The 21,484-nt window shown below is 42.0% G+C and overlaps 1 protein-coding gene across 2 annotated transcripts; it reads right to left on the bottom strand.

The window, feature by feature from the left end:
* Nucleotides 1-570: 570 nt before the first annotated feature.
* On the bottom strand, nucleotides 571-20,458 carry LOC125883930 (NACHT, LRR and PYD domains-containing protein 1b allele 2-like). Of its 2 annotated transcripts, XM_049568578.1 has the most exons (12): nucleotides 20,346-20,458; nucleotides 17,611-17,906; nucleotides 15,159-15,274; nucleotides 14,861-14,898; nucleotides 12,785-12,980; nucleotides 11,736-11,800; nucleotides 9,199-9,413; nucleotides 8,839-9,089; nucleotides 5,728-5,856; nucleotides 5,495-5,618; nucleotides 1,167-1,202; nucleotides 571-993 (listed from the first exon to the last, which is right to left on the bottom strand). In XM_049568578.1, exons 2-12 carry the CDS (start codon nucleotides 17,783-17,785, stop codon nucleotides 692-694), a joined length of 1,647 nt encoding a protein of 548 aa, XP_049424535.1. In that variant the 5' UTR covers nucleotides 17,786-17,906; nucleotides 20,346-20,458; the 3' UTR covers nucleotides 571-691. The 2 variants fall into 2 exon arrangements, with proteins under 2 accessions (XP_049424535.1, XP_049424536.1); XM_049568579.1 differs by lacking the exon at nucleotides 20,346-20,458 and having other exon boundaries at nucleotides 15,159-15,952; nucleotides 17,611-17,747.
* Nucleotides 20,459-21,484: the final 1,026 nt, after the last annotated feature.

Genomic DNA, 21,484 nt, shown 5'->3' with positions numbered 1-21,484 from the left:
TAGCTATAAATCAAATATCCTATAAATCAAATATTCTATAACTATTAAAACTATTCTATGAATCAAATATTATATAAGTATAAATCAAATATATAACTAAATCAAATATTCTATAGCTATAAATCAAAAATCCTATAAATCAAATATTCTATAACTATTAAAACAACTATTCTATAAATCAAATATTATATAAGTATAAATCTAATATTATATAACTGTAAGTCAAATATTCCATAACTATAAATCAACTATAAATCCATCCATTACAGTTTGTAATTGCAGTAAAAAGCAACTATTTGAACAAACACGAACACAGTGGAGGACACTGAAAATGATTCATGAAAGTAATTTTGAATCTTAATTTTTGTGGTTTTGCCTCAACTGTTCAGTGTCACAATGAGGCTTAAGACCCCATTGTAAGCAGTCTGGAGTTTATACAATTACAGCACTATGTATTTTTACAGGAAAAGAAGGCTCTCACAAAATGACAATGAAAATTTACAAATATCATGGTGTTATTTGTGTGAATGTGCAAATTCAACCGGTACAATGACACACTTTTGTCTTTAGTTTGAGTTAATTTATTATTGAAGAAATAAAACTTTTATTGAAATCTTTCGAGTAAAAAAATGTCACAATATACTGTACAGACACATCTCATGTTCACCCTCCTTAATCTGAGTTGTCAAAGCTACAGCTTCTCTTTACGTTTACATTTTGCTCCTTCATCCCGACCCTCAAGCTCAGAAACGAGAGGCCTCATACTCTTCATCCCTTTCAGGATTTCATAAAGTTCGTCTCTGCCTTCGGTGCCAGCTGCAGTCACAAACCTGTGAATCTCCCTCATCTGGTCTCGTGTGGTTTTTAGAGCTCTCACAGCATCATAGCTCTCATCTGAGATCAACCCTCTATCCACAAGCTCATCCAGGATGGCTTTTGTATCACACACTCTCTCGATCAGAGCTGTCCGATGGCGATCCACAAAATGCTGAACTGAGGCAGCCATGGAAGATGAAAGCAAACAAACAGTGAACACCAGAGGTTATACTAGTGATACGTTAAAACCCCTAATGAAAGAACCGAAAAAGGTTTTAGCAAGGCGTAGCAACATAGCTGAAGCCACTACGTCATCTTATGCTTTTCAATTCTTCATTTTTCTTTCTCACCTTGTTTGTGATCAGTGCTCTGACTTTGGTAGTCTCCTGAAATAAAACACAGGTCACAAGGCTGATTAATTATTGGATATTTAGCTGTTTTAATTAGGGCAGTCAAAGTTAACACATGAATAACAAGTTAACACAAATTCTCTTTGACGCCACTAATTTTTCTGACGGGCAATTAACGCAGGTACATTCTGTAATTATGACCCTTGGTCCACCCCGTAGTTTGGGAAATTACGAGGTGATGCAGCAGTAACCTTGTGGATAGCAAGCAGAAACAAAACTCCGTGAGCAGAAATTGATAAAGAAAGGGTCTCTCGAACGACAAGTTCAGCTTCAAAGCTCTGCCAGACGGTTCTCCCGACAAGACCAAACTTATTTGCATTTACTGTCGATGTGAATTGAGTTACCAGCAGAGTACAGCGAGTCTCATTCAAATATCATTTGCTGATCAAGCACACAGTTGATGCAGAGAGCCCTCCTTACCCCCCGCCAGAGGCAGACCATGCTGGACAGATTGCACCTGAGACACCCGGACAACTCTACAAGAGACAAACTTTCAACAGCGATAGCTAACTGGGTGGCCACAGCTTGCAGGCTGATTAACACTGTGGAGGACGTGGGTGTACTTGAGATAATTCACATCGCATCTGAAGACTGCACGTATGAATTGCCTTTGAGAGCCACTACTGTAACCAAGATACACAACTTGAATGAAGACGAGAAAGCTTAGGTGGAGGAGACGTTGGGAATGACAGTTACCTCAGGGTCACAGCATATTATTTTGCCCACAGTGGGAACTTTGGTTGCATGCTTTGACTGATGAAGACAAGCGAGGCACTTCGCTGATGCATGCGCCAACAATGGGACATTGAACATGAAGTCAGCACACTGACCACTGATGGTGCACACAACATGATTGCAGCCGCCAGGCAGCTCTTGTTCCAGCATAAGCTGTGCGTCACACATAGCATCCAACAAGCCATCAGTTTCTCTACAGAACAGTCTGTCTGACAACACATTGACAGTGTGCGCTTGTTGGGCTTGAGTTTGCCATAGTGTGCTTTCAGCATATGCTTTGAGCATGGAGTACCTTCGAGGTTATTCTGGGGTCCGTTTCACAAAGCAGGTTCAACAAACTCTGAGTCTAATCCTGAACTCTGAGTTGATCTACTCTGAGATAGGAAACTCTGAGTTTCTGGTTCCAGAACAGCTGATTTGAATCACTCGGAGTAGTTTCACCTGGAGTTCAGCGCGTGCACCACAACTATAAAAAGCCAGCATCAATGGAGCCCCGATTCGACGAGTCACCATGGCAACGGGGAAGAGTAGGGCTGTGTTTTTCACCCCACTAGAATTAGAAATCTTAATGCACTCATACTGCGAGTTTGAACACGTTTTCAAAAAGAAGTGCAACACCGCTGCAGCTGCAAAAGAGAGGGAGACAGCGTGGGAGAATGCCTAAGTTTAAATGTAGTCCTTTGCAATCACAATAATATTACAGGGGAAAACTGCTTGAATGGTAGCCTATTAATTTATTTCATTTAGGTGCAATCCTGCGGGGGAGAAGCGCACTTGGCAGCAGTTTAGGATGAAATATAAAAACATTGTTCAAACAGGTAAGACCTTGGCATAATCTCATGGGGGTACCTCATTTTGATCATGTTTTACATTGTAAAGTAAATATTAAGTGGCTGTTTGACTGTGCAGTTGTTGTATCCCCAACATAATGCTGTTTTCACACACATAAATGTTCTCATCTATATCATGTTCTGTTAAATAATTAAGCCTATTTAAACTAACACAGACTTCTACTCAGCCAGCAGAAAGAAGGCAGATGCCCGTAAAACGAGCACACTTTTCTGACCACCCTGCATACATGTACAGTTGCCTTAGCCTACTCAAGTGCTCAGCATCTCCGTCATTGTACAAAAAACTTCCATTTGCAAAGAAACGCAGATGTGAGAGCATGACTATGATTGGTAATATTGCAAATGTAAGGACGGATTAGGTTGTGTATGTAGATGATGGACTGTGACGTGAAAGGGTACAGCTCAAAAAGATAATTGTGTGGAAATGCTAGAACATCTATGCGCGGTCTGATAACCATCTCCCGACGAATATTTAATTCTCTGCGCAGTAATGCTGCACCTTCATCCACGGGATCGTTATCAAAAGGACATGCCATGTAGTAGTGAAAAAAGTCGCCACCCACTGTGCCTGATGGACACTAACATACTGACTCTGATTTTTTAAATGATTTTTTAAATGACAGATGGCAGAACTAGGCTACGCCAAAACTCGCCTGCTGACTGAATGAATGAGGAAATCAAATGGAGTGTGTGGCTCTGAAAGAGGGCGGAGACAGAGAGAAACTCGAGGTTCATTGAGAAAAACCTGGTCCTGACCAGGTTAGGTTCATAGAGTCTGTTACTACGGTAACTGACCGAGAGCTTAAGTTACCTCTCTCTCTGAAACAGGCTAGAGTTACCCCTCTTTCTCTGGTTTGAGTTACCTCCCTTTTTGAAACGGAAAACTCAGAGTTTCCCTCATTTCAGGGTTAACAGTCTCTGAGTTTCCACTAAACCTGCTTTGTGAAACGGACCCCAGGAGAATATTCCAGACAGTATTTGTCATTGACTGTGTTTACAAGGTCTTTAGTATCCCGGTTTTGATTGGGTTTTTTAAGTATCCCGTTTTTGTGTTTGTGCATGTAAACACCATATCCCAAATTCAGAAACCGGGTTATGCCCTTTTCCCGGTTTCAAGAAACCCGGTTTTGCCACCTGGAGTACTCCGATAGAAGCCGGGATACTGGAGCATGTATACGCCTTATCCCGGTTTCATGAATGGTTCAACTACGTCACACAGCCGGCTGAAGGATGCCCTACTCATTCTGAAGTTTTCTCTCTACTCTGAAACTGTAAACTCCATGAGAACGATCCTATCCCACCAGTCACAGCTACGTATTTTCATCCACTGTTGCCTTGTACTGCGTGGTGGCAGTGACAGCTGAATACTAGAGCTTGAGATTCTCTGCGCGAGCCCGAGCCCGGCCTAATAATGTCAAAATATTATTTACAGACTGATTTAACAGACAATCACTGCTGCCACGATCACTGGAAAGTCTGGGCGAGAGGCTTCCACAGAGGAGCGCCCAGTTTGCACCAGCTTTAAACACGTTATTTACTTCACTCAAACTGCGTGTGGCTATTAGCGCTGGTGTTAGTGAATTAGACCTTGTTTATCAGTGAGAATCATTTGCATAGAAATGTCCAATTTTTTTTTACAATATTTATTCACAGCCCTTCACCACCTGGATCCTAAAATAAACACCTGTTTTATTACATAATCATGCTTCCATGTTGCGCCATTCATTAAGATCCTATGTTTCTGTCATTCAAATAACAAGACTTGTGGTTTAATACTCTTAATTATAACAGCCAACTTATTGAAAAATGTCGGGTTTGAATCGGGCTCGGGTCCATAATTTCAGTTAATTGGACGGGCCGGACGGTCCCGGACATAACATGCACAACGTGCATAACGGGCTGGATTTTTTGGGCCCGATCTAAGCTCTGCCGAATACCTATCAAAGTTGGTGACGTATTCAATATTTGTTGTCGCTCTCTCCTCCCACTGCTGAAGATGAAGTGGATGAGCCATAGCTGTAATGCAACGTGAGTATTTACTAACGCTAAGCCCGCTAGAAGCCACAGAGGTGTTATTTTTGTCTTACTTCTAAATATAATAAATATATCACATTTCCCGCTCAATCTGTTGTAAACAAAAGACATAAAAGATGTAACACACGCCTGCGCAGGTAGGATGCTGTGATCAGAAAACGGGTTACTGGTATTTATCATGTATACAGGGATATGAATAACCGGGTTTCTCTGTGTTCCATGTAAACATCATATCCCGGATATGCTCAAAACCGGGATAAGCCTCAAAACCGGGATACTAAAGACCTTGTAAACACAGTCACTGTTTTGGTTTGCTGCAATACTAATAAACATACATTTGCATAAAGCAAGCATATTTGTCCACTCCCATGGTGATGAGAGTATTAAAAACTTCAAGAAGTATCCATTTAAGGTTCATTTAAAACAGATAAAAATAAATGTGCGATTTATTTGCTATTAATCACGATTTAGCTGTGGACAATCATGCAATTAACTGACTATTTTAATCGATTGACAGCCCTACTTTTAATGTATTTCTTTCTGTTGAATTCACAACACATGGTGTTTCTTTTGCCAACTGTGCATTTCAGCTAAACAGAACAAAAATGGTACAAATCAACTGGCCTAAAAGTATTAAAAACTACTGACCTTTATGGATGGTACAGGTCCAGAAAATGTCTTCCTTACTTTCAAGCCTGAGGGTGAAGTCGCTGTCTGCATTTCTGACAAACACCTCAAATACATTACTACTACCATGTCTGAGCTCTCGCACCTGTAGAAAACATGATAAATAGGGTTTAGGACTTTCTGCAGTCTATCTGCAGTTTATTTTCCAATGATACAGAAATATTAAAACAGATATTGAAACAGTTGACACATACGCTGGGTTGAATCTTTGCATCCACCAAATCTGTTTTGAGAGAGAAATTGTTTCCCAACTGCATGGACTTGTCTGGGCCTGGTTTTAGGATTCTTGTGGATCTACAAGAGTTTTGCAATTTTTCCACAACCTGTTAAAAAAAAGAATCCTTAAGCTCAAAGGAGCCAACATGGAGAGCTATGATTTAAGTATAATCATAGTGTCAGTGAAGATTCTCAGTCATCAAGGTCATGGTATTCCTAAATGCTATATCGTAGACAACTGGACTTGGTTTAGTTTCTTGAAGACATTTCAGAGACGCAGGCTTTAAACTCTGTGTGGGTGTGAACCCTTACAGAGTCGTTGAGGTCACGTGTGAGTTCTTAGTTTCAGAGCCAGAATGTGTGTCGTTAGGGTTAGATGGGACCAGGTGTGAATGGGTGTGAAGCCGCCTGGGGAGGGATCCCACAAATGCATTGTAGGTGGGTGATAAATGGTGTCGTAGGCCACCTCCTCTGTTAAACGATGGTCATTCCAGTTTGACAAAAAAACATCTATGTCGTGCAGCCAGGAATGCACAGATTTGTATATTGGTGAAACTAAACAACCGCTCGAGCCAGCTCGTCAGGTCTAGACTCAGCTGTCCATTTACATCTGAAAGAGAAGGGACACTCCTTCAAGGACAGCAATGTTCACATCTTGGCCAGAGAAGACAGATGATTTTGAAAGAGTTGTGACAGAAGCCATCTACATCAGACTGGAATGGGCCCTAGGCCTTTTTTGGGGTATTTTTACCGCCTTTACTTTTAAGCTCATATCACAGTCATTATAAAGGCTACATACACATGCTATATCTTGTTTTTGTTTTTTTTCAGGACAATGTGGGCTAACCAGATTTGCCATCATTTCATGTCCTCCTATGTGCCTGTATTTTATATTAATTTTTATATCAATGAAAAAAACAAATCTGTGTGACTAAATTCTTACATTTTTACATGTATCTCACCATAGCAAGTTGGAAAATGACATATTCTACCATATATGAAGAGGGGAGACTCTCTGGAATCTGGCAATATAAGAACCATGATGCTGGGACATTCTGTCACTTCACAGCTGTCCAAAACATGTGGTTTGTGCCAGGCGGACATGATTGCCAGTATTTTTTCATTATTGCAAGAAATTCCATTGACTCATTCACAAGTCAAAAATGTGTTTTATCTGAAAGAAACATGCAATATTTACATCTAAGATCATAGAAAAATAGTCAACCAAGTGCAATGATGTCCTCCAAGATAATATTTGCCACTTTGTTTGCAGTAAACAAAGTTTGTTTCCCCCTCAATGTATATGGTGACTGCTGCCCTGTCAGCATGCATAATTAGGCTACAGTTCTCTGGGTGCGCAAAGGGAAAGTGTGCTGGTCTTGTCATACAAAGTTTGATGGAGTGTCAACTGGACAATATGGAGATATTTGCATCTTGAAAGCCGGACTACAAATGTGAATAGACAGGGAGAAACACACGCAAGCCTAAGACGTGGTAAGATACGATATTCCTCACTATATGAAGTGACTGATAACAAGATCTGTATAATGGATTGTAAAGAAATTACCCAGGTTTTTATTCTGTAGACAATTGATCTGGATTTATAGCGTGATGGGATGACAGCACAGTGATGTGTGTGGTATCACTGGAAAGATCTGCTCCTGCGCTTTCATGTGATATGCATTTCTATGCGAGCCTGCATTCGCGAGTAATCCATCCAAGAGTAATGTGTATGTAAAGCTGTATGAAAGCTTTGTTATACATAATTTTAGTGTAAATTTATCTTTTTTTTTTGCAGTGGAAACACTGGACTACTGACAAGTGCTTGGTCTTGTCGGAAAGCTACGGTTCCGCTCTTTCTCGTGATTCTCGCTATGATAAACGGTCGCGGAGAAAATCCATAGAGAAGAACAGGTGTGAATTTGGACGCACTATGTGTCATTCAGGCCCATATGGTTAAACAAAGGAGGTGACATACGACACCAAATTATCACCCGAATACACTATAGTCTTGGGATCCCTCCCCAGATGACTTCACACCTATTCCCACCTGGTCCCACCTGACCCTAAGGACACACATGATGGCCAGGTTGGTCAACGACTCACATGTGACCTCATCGACTCTGTAAGGATTCATACCCACACAGAGTTTAAAGTCGGCGATTCCGCACCAGTCCCTTAGAACTGGAGAAGCTTCTGGGATGTTCTGGAATGAGAGGCGAAACATCTTCAAGACATGCAAGCAAGTCCAGTTGCCTATGATATGGCACTTCTGATATACACTTATTAGCCTGAACACTAAAACCACTGACAGGTGAGATGAATAACACTGATGATCTTGTTACAATGGAATGTTCTGCTGGGAAACCTTGAACCCTGGCATATATGTGGATAGTACTTGACGCACTCCACTCACCCAAACACTATTGCAGACCAAGCAAACTACCTCATGGCAACACCACTTCCAGATGGTAGTGGCCCTGCAGCAGGACAATGCGCCATGCCACACCACAAAAACTGCTCAGGAGTAGCCCAAGGAACGTGACAAAGAGCTCAAGGCATCAACCTGGCCTCCAAATTCCACAGTTCCCAATTTGACTGAGCATCTGTGGGATGTGCCAATACCCCAGACATACCCCCATCCATGATGGGGCCTCTATGGATTGGACATAGCTCTGACATATCAAGGTATGGACACAGGAAGTCTGGGGATGCGCTGTGGTGTCTGGCACCAGGGTCTTCACGGCAGATCCTTTGAGTCCTGTGGGTTACGAGATGACGTACCCGCATGTCCCAAGGATGCTCAAGTAGATTTGGATCTAGGGAATGTGGAGGCCAGGTCAAGGCCTTAAACTGCTCAGGAATGGCCGGAAGAACATGACAAAGAGCTTTCGCCGCATGGCATAACACATTGTCCTTTTTTTCCCCAGCAATACACTGCATTGTAACAAGATGATGAATGTTATTTACCTCACCTGTCAGTGGCTTTTTCCAGGTAATAGAGAATACAACTATGCTGTCTCCCAGATGTGTACACGTCAAACATTGCAATTGTTTAAAGTACTTATTGTGACAAATGAAATAGAAACCTGCTGTAGGGATGGATCAGGTGGCACCAGGTAAACATCCAGTGTGAGGAATTCTTTGTTTGTCTTGTACACCAACGTGTCAAAGTGAAATGGAATGCCCAGTTTCTTCAAGATCATTACACCAACTGGTGAGAAAGTTGGCTGGACTAACTTGACGTGGGACGATGTCACTTCAGACACTTGTTCCAAAACATCTCCACAGGTCTCCACATGCAGAACTACAAACATGTCTGACATTGTAGAGTTTTCATCTGCAAAGAACAAACATGCACAACTTCAGTGAGAAGAAATAATATTCATATATTCATTTATATCTATAGCAAGTCAAAAACGGGCCTTTTACATTATATTACACCTCACCTACACAGACCCAGTGTGGCAGATGCACCTCCTCCAACTTCCCAGCTGTGACTGTGATGTCCAGTAGGGGTCCTGCTGGCATATAATCCATGCATGAAGGCCTCTCCCCGAGTTCCTCCCATGAGCAGAACTGGTATTTGAAGCTGACCTTTTCTTTACAAACCCAGCGCAGGGCAGACACACTGCATTCAAAGCGACCTGCATCAGACTGGAGGCTAAGGAGTGCAAGGGAATACAGATAGGTTTGGATTTACTACACACTGACTGCTGATTATTACAACCTGACATGAATTTGCTGTAGCTTTTCTGAAGAAGTGTGATCCAATTTGAAATCATTTTGTGGTATTTTATGAATAGTCAGCCAAGAGAAATAGTTATTTTTACTATTATTTCAGTCACTGTGTCTGTTCATATGCCAGCTGAAATGTTACCGTAGTAACGTAACAAGCATCACCAGATGACAGGAGCTACATTTGAAGTACCGTACGCAAACATGCAAGTCACTGAATCCTCCGCAACAAGTTCCTGCAAATGTTTCACAATAAAAGCCTGTTTAGAAAATGAAGGGAATCTCTCAACCGATGGTATAAGGGCCTTTTAATTTTGAACAGCTACAGGAAGTGCTGAGTTTGAAATGACGGTGCGATGCATTAACTTTATCAAGGCAAACCAGAGCGGATGAAAAGTAAAAATATAAAAACACAGAGGGATTAATCAATAACGTCCCTTTTTTAATGTAGTCTGTTTCAAATGAAGCTGGTAGCCTCTGCAGTTGGGGTGAGTCAAAGTCCCGCCACTATTTTTTATTATTATCCCTTAACATCCTCCATTATGAAGAAATAACATTCTTTGTTAGATTGATGCTAATGGCAGTACTAACCGGGTTGCTTAAGAGCCTCAGCTGTTTGATGCCATCATTTTTCCCTTCATACTCTGTGTGACGGATGTGACGGGAGAAGTCATGAACAACAAAAAGAAAATCAAACATGCTAGACTTTCTGTTGGAACGTCATGAGGCATCTCAGACGTGGCATCATTTGTCTATGTCTACTATGACACACTACACATAATGAAACGATAGATTATCGTGTATGACACTCATTGTTGTTCACGATCCAAGCCGACATCGTACGATGCTACGTCAGCCTACAATCAGGCTGATATCGTGTAGTGTGTAGTGGACCCGAGCTCATCTGACAGGACTGATACAAAGTGGAAAAGTGTGCTGTGGTCTGGCAAATTGTTTTTGAAGATCAAGGACATCTTGTTCTCCAGGCTAAAGAAGAAAAGGACCATTCAGATTGTTACCAGCTCAAAGTTAAAAAGCCAGCATCTGTGATGGTACTGGGGTGTGTTAGTGCCCCTGGCATCATGGGCATTCTCAGAACCCATCGGATGTATTCAGCGTCTGACTTCCGGCAGACAGTGATACAGCCTCTGGGGGCAGACCCCCGATTTTTTGGCATTCCGGTTTGATTTGGGCGGAGGAGGCGAATTTCCGTTTCCGACTTCCGTTTATATATAAGTAAATATGCTGAACCATTGCGATGGATTCAGAGTTTGCAGTGACGCCAATTATGTTCCGCCTCGTTAGTTCACCGCACGGACCGTTTAACCTGGCAACAACTGCAGCCGGCTCAAACATGATTGATCAATATCACGCGGACTACAAACAGTCTAGCAACGGAAACCAGGGCTCTTCCGCTCTTCTTCCCTGCATGTAGAGTCTGTATATAGAGACTACATCATGGGTAACTTGGACATCTGTGAAGGCACCATGAACACTGAAACGTACATACAGGTATTGGAGCAACATAAACTGCCATCTAGACTGTATCTTTTTCAGGGAGGTCCCTTCTTATTCCAGAAAGACAATGAGACAACAGGGTGGCTTCATAGAAAGAATGCAGGTACTAGAGTGGCCTGCCTGCAGTTCAGACTGGACCCCCACTGAAAATGTGCGGCCCATCATGAAGCACAAAATATGACAATGGACACCCGCACTGTTGAGCAACTGAAGTCGTATATCAAGCAAGTATGAGAAAGAATTTCACTTTCAAAACTTCTACTTCAACGGTTAGTGTCCTCAGTTCCCAAATGCTTACTGAGAGTTGTTAAAAGAAAAGGTGATGTCACACAGTGCTTAACATGCCCGTCTCAACTTTTTTGAACATGAAATACCTTGTCTTTGGACTGTGTTTAATTGAATATAGGTCAAAAAGGATTTGCACATCACCGCACTCTGTTTAGAGTTACCTTTTACACAGAAACCTTTTTGTAATTGTGGCTGTAATTATTTCCAGTCAGTCAACAATCTTTAATACATACAGCACATTTATTTTTATAGCCTCAAAGTAAAGGCGCCTCGTACAGTAACTGCCTCTGACAGAAATATCCCTCAGATGTTTAACACAAATCCTTATTTCCAAGGTAGTGGGTACCTTGAGACTGATCTTTCTGAGTTAAAATTAAAGTGAGTTAAAAATAAATAAATAATGAATAAGAAAAAAAGATTGATAAGAAAAAAATATTTTTACCTATAGATTTGAGCCTCATCCACTGTATTGATGACAGGTTTAAGTTTGGTCCAATCACTGGAGTCCTGTTTCAGAAGACAATGCATTTTAGATAATCCATGGAGTTCAGCTATTTTTTTTGTCATATTAAAATGTCTGAACATAGGTTTATAAAAAAATACACATTTATATTTGAAAAAGAAATTCAATTTTTAACCATCTTATAACAATGTGGGCAGTATTATTAAATGAACTACAGTAAATTTCCCTCAATTTTAACAACACCCTGCTCATCTCCCTGCTTAAATCTGCCTTGTGTATCATCAGGAGGATTTTTAGGCCTCTAGGGCTGTTGCTCAAACTACAGAGTGTACTTTTGCAATTTAGCATGCCTATCACCACGAACACAAAAAGCATATAAGTGGATCAAGAGAAAGACAAACTCGGATCAAATTGCAAAGCTAAGCAGCGCTGATCAAATAGGAACCAAGATTCTGTTACTGTATTGCCTATTTCTTGCCTAAAATGTATTCAGAAACCTATTTTTGTGCACTGTTGGGCTGTAATATGAGAAATTATGAACAGAAAGTGGGCACCTTATTGTATATTTTTACTTGTATTGTAAAACAGTGCTGATAAACTCTGAACTGAGATTCTGTTAAAATATTGTTTCCTGTGTCAAAACAAACAAGATTGCATTACGTCACCCACCAGTGGGAGCACTTATTGGCCTGGTGCAGCGCAGTGCATTCTGGTAGTTGTTGGTTTTCTATATCTTCAGAGTCCTTTTCTCGTTTTTCCTGTGGTCATGTAGCACCGATTTCTAAAGTATTTGCATCTTTCTACTGCATCCCAGTCTGATGAAAAGGCTATATTTTCAGCAGTGAAATGCTTCGTTAACACATCATCAAGCAAAGCCATTTATAATGTTATGCCTGTCATATGGAAGAGCACTTGTGCAAGTATCTCAAACACTAATGTCAAGATTTGTTCTTATCCTCCAGTACAATCACATTTTTCATCTGAACAGGTCTGATTCACTTTCTTAAATTCTCAGACAAGTTTCTCACCTGCTGGGTCTCGGTGGTTCCCTTAATGATCTCTACACTGGCGCCATTTCCAGAAGATTCAGCAGTGGCTCCTCTTGCACTGTCTTCTGCAACAGCACCCATCAGGAACCCCAGAAATCTTGGTACAGTGTTTCTGGTAAACATCTCTTGAAGAAGCTGGTCACCCACTACCCGCATGGCCCCTGCCCACTCCATCCTGTTATCAATCAGGATGATTCCTCTTAGACTTCTCCCTCTCTGACTGTCAAACTTCTTAACAGCAGTTAGAATAGGAAGAAATTTATTGTAGGGTAGGATAAACCCCTTGAGATGCATCATCTCGTTTTTCGACAACAACAAATAAAGACTTCCTCAGAGTAGCCTCAGAGCACACAGTGACAGGGACACCAAACATACCTGAGCTGATGCAGGGCATGGCTATGGACTGGAACTTCATGAGTTCTAATAAATTCAGAGCTGCCCGGATGGTTTTCTCCAACAACACCCTTTCTTTGCCACCTGATTTTCCACCTACAGGCCCAACAGCATGCAGCAGTTTCTAGCAGTTTAGGTTCCCCCCTGTGGTCACTACCACATCGCCTGTAGGAATTTTTCCAATATACTTAACTAAAGCATTGCTCTCACTTTGCACCTGAGGGCTGCCTGCTTTACTCAGTGCAGCAGCAACACCTCCACCATGGTCCAGACCTTCATTGGCAGCGTTCACAAGAGTATCAGCCTCCAGTACCTGGAGCCCGTCACAAAGGCTGTAGCCAGCAACTGTTGTGTTTTCTTCACTTAAAGTCAGAGATGCAAAATTATGTGCAAAACTTAGAAGTTCATCTTTCCCAGTGGGGCTTTGGGTAAATCTTACGGTACCTAACGAGTCAATGGTTACTCTATCCTGAAGAATTAAGTCCAGAAATTGATCCAGCCTGTTTCTGACCTCCGTCACTTTGCTGGATTCACCTTCCAGCACCACCGCGGACCCCGAGGAAGATATTAAAGAATGTAAGGTGACCCCTGAATAATCAAAACCATGCAGCTCCAGCAATTGTGCTAACTCTTTGAAAGGCAGATGGACTATGCTTTGCACACTAGACTGGTCCAAGATAAACTGTATGACAACTTCACTCAGCTCTTCAACCTCTTCGGTGTGGCCCAGTAAGCACACTGTGCTGTCTGAGCCAAACACGACCTGAGCCCTGTATTGGCCTTGGTTTATCTCTTTTGTCTTGGACTTAAGTTTTTCCCGAAGCTCAGATGGCACAGCAGAGCAGTTAGGAACGTCAATCTTGACTTCCCTGAATATTTCATGCAGTTTTTTTTCTGTGTCATCCAGTTTATCAGCAGAGAGGGAGAAGAACCGCAGCTCTGTGTCTGATAATTCTATTTCCACCTTGTCACCAACCCCTAAAAAGTCACCTAGCACCCCTGGACCTCCGTATGCCTTTCTCAAGAAGGCCAAAAAATGTGGGCTCATGTCAGGAACTGTCCTTTCTAACACCAAACTCTCCTGATCAGAGATCCATTCACCAGCCTTAAGAATCTCCTCTACAGAACCTTCCAAAACTAACTGACCTGCAGCTCCCTGCGTGACCTTCACTCCTGGAAAATCTCGTCCCAACTGTGCTCAATCTCTTTCCAGAGGAGAAGGAGCTTGGCCTCGCCCAGTCCACGAATACTGATTTGCTTCATACTTAAACCTGCCCTGTCCTCTACTTCCACCAATCTCGCATTCACCTGGGAACGTTCCCCAACAACAACAGCCATCCCAACCTCGCTGTACACCTTTACTTCATCTGTGGTCTGAGGAGAGCTGCAGGACTGAAGCAAAGCTTTGACCTTGTGAGAGTCTAACTCATAGCGGCACAGGTAGCCATCAAAGAGTTTGACTAACTCTGCTTTCCAGTTGCTATCTTCATCTGCAGCACCAGGTTGAGCTAAACGGCTAACTAAAACCTTCTCCTCTTTTGGTTAAAGCTGAGCAGAGCAGGAAACAGAGGCGAGTTCTTTCTCTAGTTTTCTCCTAGCCTTGTGACATTCCTTTAGGTAACAAAAGGAGGTAAGCATTAAGTTGTAGTTTGTATTCCTCACCAGTCTGGAGGTGATGGGGCAGGCATGGACTGTGGGCCCTGCATTGAAAAGAGATATCCAGATAATGACAACAGTTTACTGGTACTGGTCACATAGAAACAGTTGGACTGTAAGAACAAAACCCTTATTATCAGTTTATGATCATATACATGAATTTACAGTGTTTATAATGCAGTACAAAACCTCTTCAGTGTTACCTGATGGCACGAAATGGGAAACTTGTATATATTTTTTTTGTTTTTTTGTTGTTTTTTGTACATAAACAACCTTCACTGAATGACAGAAATGTTGTCCTGACCTGTAATACTATACGATCCAGCAATGGAGACGAGGCGTGAGGTTCCAGGCTGCCTCGGACAGTAAACACCAGATCATCCATAACATGCTTAGATCTCTGCAGGACCGCCTGCTGATCTAAGACAGAAAATAGGACATTAGTTATTCCATCCATCTAGGGCCGTGTCACGGGGGCAGCAGGCCAAGCAAAGCACCCCAGATGTCCCTCTCCCCGGCAACCCTTTCCAGGCCAGATTAGACATGTAATCCCTCCAGCGTGTCCTGGGTATGCCCTGGGGCCTCCTACCAGAGGGATGTACCCAGAACACCTCCAATGGAAGGCACCCAGGAGGCATCCTCATCAGATGCCTGAACCACCTCAACTGACCCCTTCCCGTCCCAACCCGGAGGGGACAATCCACCAGTTTCCAGCAGAGAACAATGGCCTCAGATTTGGAGGTGCTGACTCTGATCCTGACTGCAAAAAGCAGAGATACAATTTTGAGGAGACAAGGGACAATCCCGGCTGAGGCTAATACTCACCTGAGAATGTATTTGGCTTTACACAGAGTATACCGACACACCTCTCACTCTGGTCATATAGGGACTGGATAGGTCATAGCAGTAAGCCCGGTACCCCATTGTCCTGCAATACCTCTCACAGGATTTCCCGAGGGACTCGGTCATAAGCCTTCTCCAAGTCCACAAACACATGTAGAGTGGATGGGCAAACTCCCACGACCCCTCCAGCAGCCTCGCAAGGGTAAAGAGCTGCTCCACTGTTCCACAGCCAGGATGGAATCCGCATTACTCCTCCTGAATCCAAGGTTCGACAATCGGTCAGAGCCTCCTTTCCAGCACCCTAGATTAAACTCTTCCCGGGAGGCTGGGCAGTGTGATACCCAGATAGTTATTGTGATTTTTAAATGAGGGCATTGCTGTTTATTTGAGAAAAACAAATTGTTTGTCTCTTTTTTTGTCACTTATTAGAAAATAAGGAAAGTATGTAGGACGTAGGGCAACATTAGACTTGTTTTATCCTCTGTCTTATTTTATTTAATTACTTCTCTCCTACCTCTATTTATGACAGTGGGATACAATGCACAGTTTTACTATTTACACCCGTCTTTCTCACACCACTTCAACATGAGTTATAATGACCTGCTTTGTTGATTTTCATGCAGTCATGTTTTATGGACGACAGCTGATTCCACTTCCTCAGGTACTTTACAGCTAGCTAGTGCAGTGAATAAAAACTATAATTTCACTAGTACTTTGCTGCAGATTATTACTGTTGTATTCTTTTGTTATGTACACTACTCACTCTAACAGCCTTTTCAAGAACTTCAGAGACTTCCAAACAAACTTCATCGCTGGCAGCACTGATTTAAAGAGGAAATTAAGCATGCAAACATGTTTTTTAATGGCCTACAGACCAAATCAAAATGTTTGTTTGCAATAACTTCTGGGTAGAAAATCTGCGTGCCAAATAAACAAAATGAAACAGTGCTGAGTAAATGCTACCTAAACTGGTTAGGCCATCAAAAAAGGCCCACCTAAAAAAAGATCAGTACTATACTCAACACGTACTGATTTTTTTTTAAGTGGGTCTCTTTAGGAGGCTAAATTACATTTTCCTGAGGTCCACGTCCACAGCAATACATCACTTAGCTTTTGAGCTGCTAGATTTGGTTCATGGAGGACACTAACAAAGCAACACAGTAAGTACAGTAGAAACGTTAGGTCGGTCTACTGTGTTAAATTCTATATCTTTAAATGTTACAGTTACTGCTAAAAATGACAACAGAAACATACAAGTTTACTGATTTCACATACACTAACCAACCATTTCATTAGGTACACCTGTTCAACTGCTCGTTAAAGCAAACAGTTTATCAGTCTATCACATGGCTGCATCTCAATGGTTCAAACTGAGCATCAGAATGAAGAAGAAAGGTGATTTAAGTGACTTTGAACGTGGCATGGTTGTTGGTGCCAGACGGGCTGGTCTGAGTATTTCAGAAACTGCTGATCTACTGGGATTTTCACACACAACCATCTTTAGGGTTTACAGAGGATGGTCCAAAAAAGAGAAAATATCCAGTGAGCAGCAGTTCTCTGCGTGAAAATGCCTTGTTGATGCCAGAGGTCAGAGGAGAATGGCCAGACTGGTTCAAGATGATAGAAAGGCAACAGTAACTCAAATAACCACTGGTTACAACCAAGGTCTGCAGAAGACCATCTCTGAACCAACAACACGTCCAACCTTGAAGCAGATGGGCTACAGCAGCAGAAGACCACACCAGGTGCCACTCCTGTCAGCTAACAACAGGAAACTGAGGCTACAGTTCACACAGGCTCACCAAAACTGGACAATAGAAGATTGGAAAAACGTTGCCTGGTCTGATGAGTCTGGATTTCTGCTGCGACATTCGGTTAAATCTATAATTACCATATTGTGTTTCTTGACCCACCTCCTCGATGTCTGAATGCAATGCTGTAGGTTTTATCATTCACCCTCCTCAGTGATCCACATTCTCCGCCACCGGATCTGTGGCGAATGCTGAAATACGTTTGCAAGCTCTTCACCTGGTTCTCTGACAGGCTTTGGCATTCAAAGAAAACAGGGTATTGGTAAGTATCATCCATGGTTTAGTTCTTGAGAAAAATCACGCCAGACATCTGCAGCATCCAATTTGAAGAGCAATATGTTTACATGACCCCCGGCGCTTGTGGAGGGAGTTAGACAGACTCACGGCAGAGCCCACACCTGTAGACAAACACATCCAACATTTTGTGTAAGTTCATACAACTTTTTTTCTGTCTGCTGTCAGCAAAACATAATTACATACAGCACAGATTAGAATTCTTACAGCTCTGATGACTGTAAGGCATGAGGTGGGATTATAAAACTAAATATTGTAAAACTGCAATTAAATGCCCAGTCCCTTTAACTAGCCAGGTGTGGCTACATGTGTTTTACAAATAAAGGCCTGTCTCAGTTAGAAGCCTGGTCTGGTTGCCATGCAGCTCATTTTAATAGAAGTTCTTTGGATGTATAAAGCCAGGTTGTTGGCTACCCACTGGAGCTAATGTTAGTTAGCTGTTTAGATACTGCATACAAATACAAATGTTAAACTTTTGTCCATATGGAGATGCTACACATCTGTAGCTCAGTTAGAGTCTCCACAATTCAACTGTTGAGTTCATTTTGCTGACACCATGAGCACCATAGAAGACTAGTTTATTCAGATGTACCTGCTTGGTAAAGGAAAGATGGCAAATGGTGACTCCCTACCTCAGAAGCAGTCATAAAATCCAAACATGTCCATTTGATTTATATTCCTTTGTCCAACAATCAAGATAATCAAAAGGGTTTTTGATAAAAAATTATCCTAGTTGTAAGTATTGTTTTAACAGGATAAAACTAGATCAAATAAATGATTCATAATTAATATGTTTCTTGAAGCTAGGGCTGGGCGATATGGACAAAAAATCATATCTCATTAATTACAGGCTGACTGGCGATACACAATAAATATCTCAGTATTTTGAAGGAAATAGGATACATGTTTTCAGCTACGAGTCAAAGCCACAATGGAGATGTCACAAGCAGTTTCATAAAAACAGGCTGTACCCCAACAGAGGGGGGACCAAAAATGGGGACGGTACAGAACGGTTCCATTGGTACCATCCACAACTTTTCACAGTGGAAACGTAAAAAAAGCGTACGGAACTGTACCACACCGCACTGCTCAGTAGAAAGAGACTCGGATTTCTCACTCTTCTAAGACATTTCCACAGAACTGTTTAGTACAATCCAATTTGGTACACTTTTTCTTTTACGTTTCCACTGTGAAAAGTTGTGGATGGTACCAATGGAACCGTTCTGTACCGTCCCCATTTTTGGTCCCCCCTATGTTGGGGCACCTAGCACACAGATCTGGTACTAAAAGGTGGAGCTGTGAACACTGCAGTCTGTTGATTGGTCAATAGAGGACGGTCACTCTGCTCAGGGCTGAGTCGTGGCTGGTTTTGAGGCTCATGTAACCACTGTTCATACCATGGAGAGTTTTATTCGTAGACTATAACTATAAAATGAAAGGATGTTTTTTTTTTGCTGCCTCTCACAGCAGCTGGAGTCTGAGAAAAAATAAATTAATTCACTGGGCCGACTGCCGGCGACTTTTAAGGTGGATTGTTCACTTGTAATGTTACCTAGTGCATGAGTTGACGACGTGAATCAATCAGCACACCTTAAATTTCACTGTGACAACTCTGATCATCACTTTAGTTATGACATACACATACACTTTAACTAATGAGTGGATCTTCAAGCATTTATATATTAATTCTGACTGGGTTATGTGACCTGCATATATTCTAATCCTCACTCGTTGTTCCTGTGGGCTCCAGCAACACTAAACCCCTGAGCTTGCCTGAGAAGGACTAAATGCACAAAGCAGCTATTTCTAAATATCCCATGGAGAGAGACTCTCACTGCAGCCTGTTTTATTTTGTTCTGAAAATGTCGGCGTGCAGCCTCGTTCTGTGGACGATAAACAAGGTGCAGACTGATAAAGGAATACAGTGAGTGCTGGACGGAGCAGTGATAACAACCCCACCCACATTTAAGGGTACTGTGGAAACCCTAGGGTCTAAGCACCATGTCTGAAGGGTTACTTTTGGTTCCAAAGCTACTGTACCTAAAGTGTTTGGTGGAAGCAGGGCTATAGGTCATCCCTTCATGGTGAGAGTGGTGCAGTTACAACCATCCCCGGTCTCCCCTACAACACAAGCAAGACCACAGGACTACCCATTCTAGCAGACATGCCAGAGGTGGGTGGAGAGATGAACTATGAGCTAGGCGGTGGAAAACTACTCATTTCCTCGCCTGTATGGTTGCTTGTGTTTCTGCATTTAACATGGACTCTGTTAAAGTGAAACCGACCTTTGAGCCTTTAACTGTCACTGAGTGTGAGTGTGTGTGTGTGTGTGTGTGTGTGTGTGTGTGTATGTGTGTGTTTGCGTCATGCATCAGGGATAACTGCCTAATCGCAAAGTATTGGTTAGATGTTTATGTGGCCTAAATAGCGTCGGAGCTTACCAATACTACGGTCTTTACATTAGAGCCGTGTTAATACCGGGATTCGGGAATATAATAAGTCACGTAGGTAACTTTTAACTCTCAGAGAAGATTGTAACTAACCTTAGCTCTGCCTTTCTCTGACAGTGTCCTCCTCCACACACTTGGGTGACTTCCTCAAGTAAACTCACAGTGGGTGCGCAGTGGAGTCTGCTCTCCACTTGGCGGGCGGATACGGTTAAACGTCACCACGACCACGTGGTTCTTGCAAACACAAGGCAGCATGGTAGGACAGAGAACTGGTGAATATCATTCAGGCAGCAAAGCTGTTAGGACATCCAAATAACATATTTAAAGTACACCATTTTATACTTAGTGGATCAAGGTAAATTCAGGGCTCAAAATTTGGGACCATTATATCACAGCATCACACAAAAAAGTGCATATCTGCTTCTGAACATGATATTTTCATATAATTTATGTCTAATCATTCGATTTTTAGGATGTTCCTTTACATATAACCATCAAATATGACCTGTTCTGAATGTATGTGCACTTAGGGAGTACCCTTACCCCATTTTTTCCCCCCATCCAATCAAAAAAAGTGAGAAAAATTAGGCTATAAAGCATATTACTAGTGATGGCCAAATGAAGCCTCATGAACCACTGTCTTTATTTTCTGAAGCCACTAGATCGTGCTGTCTGTTCAACAAAGGTTTGAACGCACACTTCATTGCCGGTCCTTCAGCCTGTCCCCTTCTCCTCAAGAGGCTCTTGCCTTTTGCCAGGCCACCACTGTAAATAAGAATTTGTTCTTAATGACTTGCCTGGTTAAATAAAGGTTAAATAAAATAAATTAAATATCTTTGAACCAAGAACGCCATCTGGTGGGGTCAGAGAATAAAGAAAGTGGTTCATGAGGCTTCATTTGGCCATCACTACATATTACCATTCAGTTTTCTACACATATGAATGTGTTTGTCCATGAAGACCATGATGTATATCAGCAAATGAGACCAAACTTGAAACATGCCTCGGCTTTTTCATTCTTTGGTTTAACTGTTGGTGCCATTGAAGGTTGTCATCTGTGACTAAGCTGCCACTTGGGAAGGGTTATTATGTTGAAATATCATCTAGAGATAAAGAGTTTGTCATGATACCGAACTAGAATTTGCCACCTTGGTGCCAATTAGTGAAAATTCTGTCCTGGGCCCATAAAACCTGATCACCACTGATTTCCCATAATGTTTTCAAGCGTAACA

The sequence above is a fragment of the Epinephelus fuscoguttatus genome, linkage group LG23, assembly GCF_011397635.1.
Source record: "Epinephelus fuscoguttatus linkage group LG23, E.fuscoguttatus.final_Chr_v1".
NCBI lineage: Eukaryota > Metazoa > Chordata > Actinopteri > Perciformes > Serranidae > Epinephelus > Epinephelus fuscoguttatus.
This window is presented reverse-complemented; position numbering and strand designations above follow the sequence as displayed.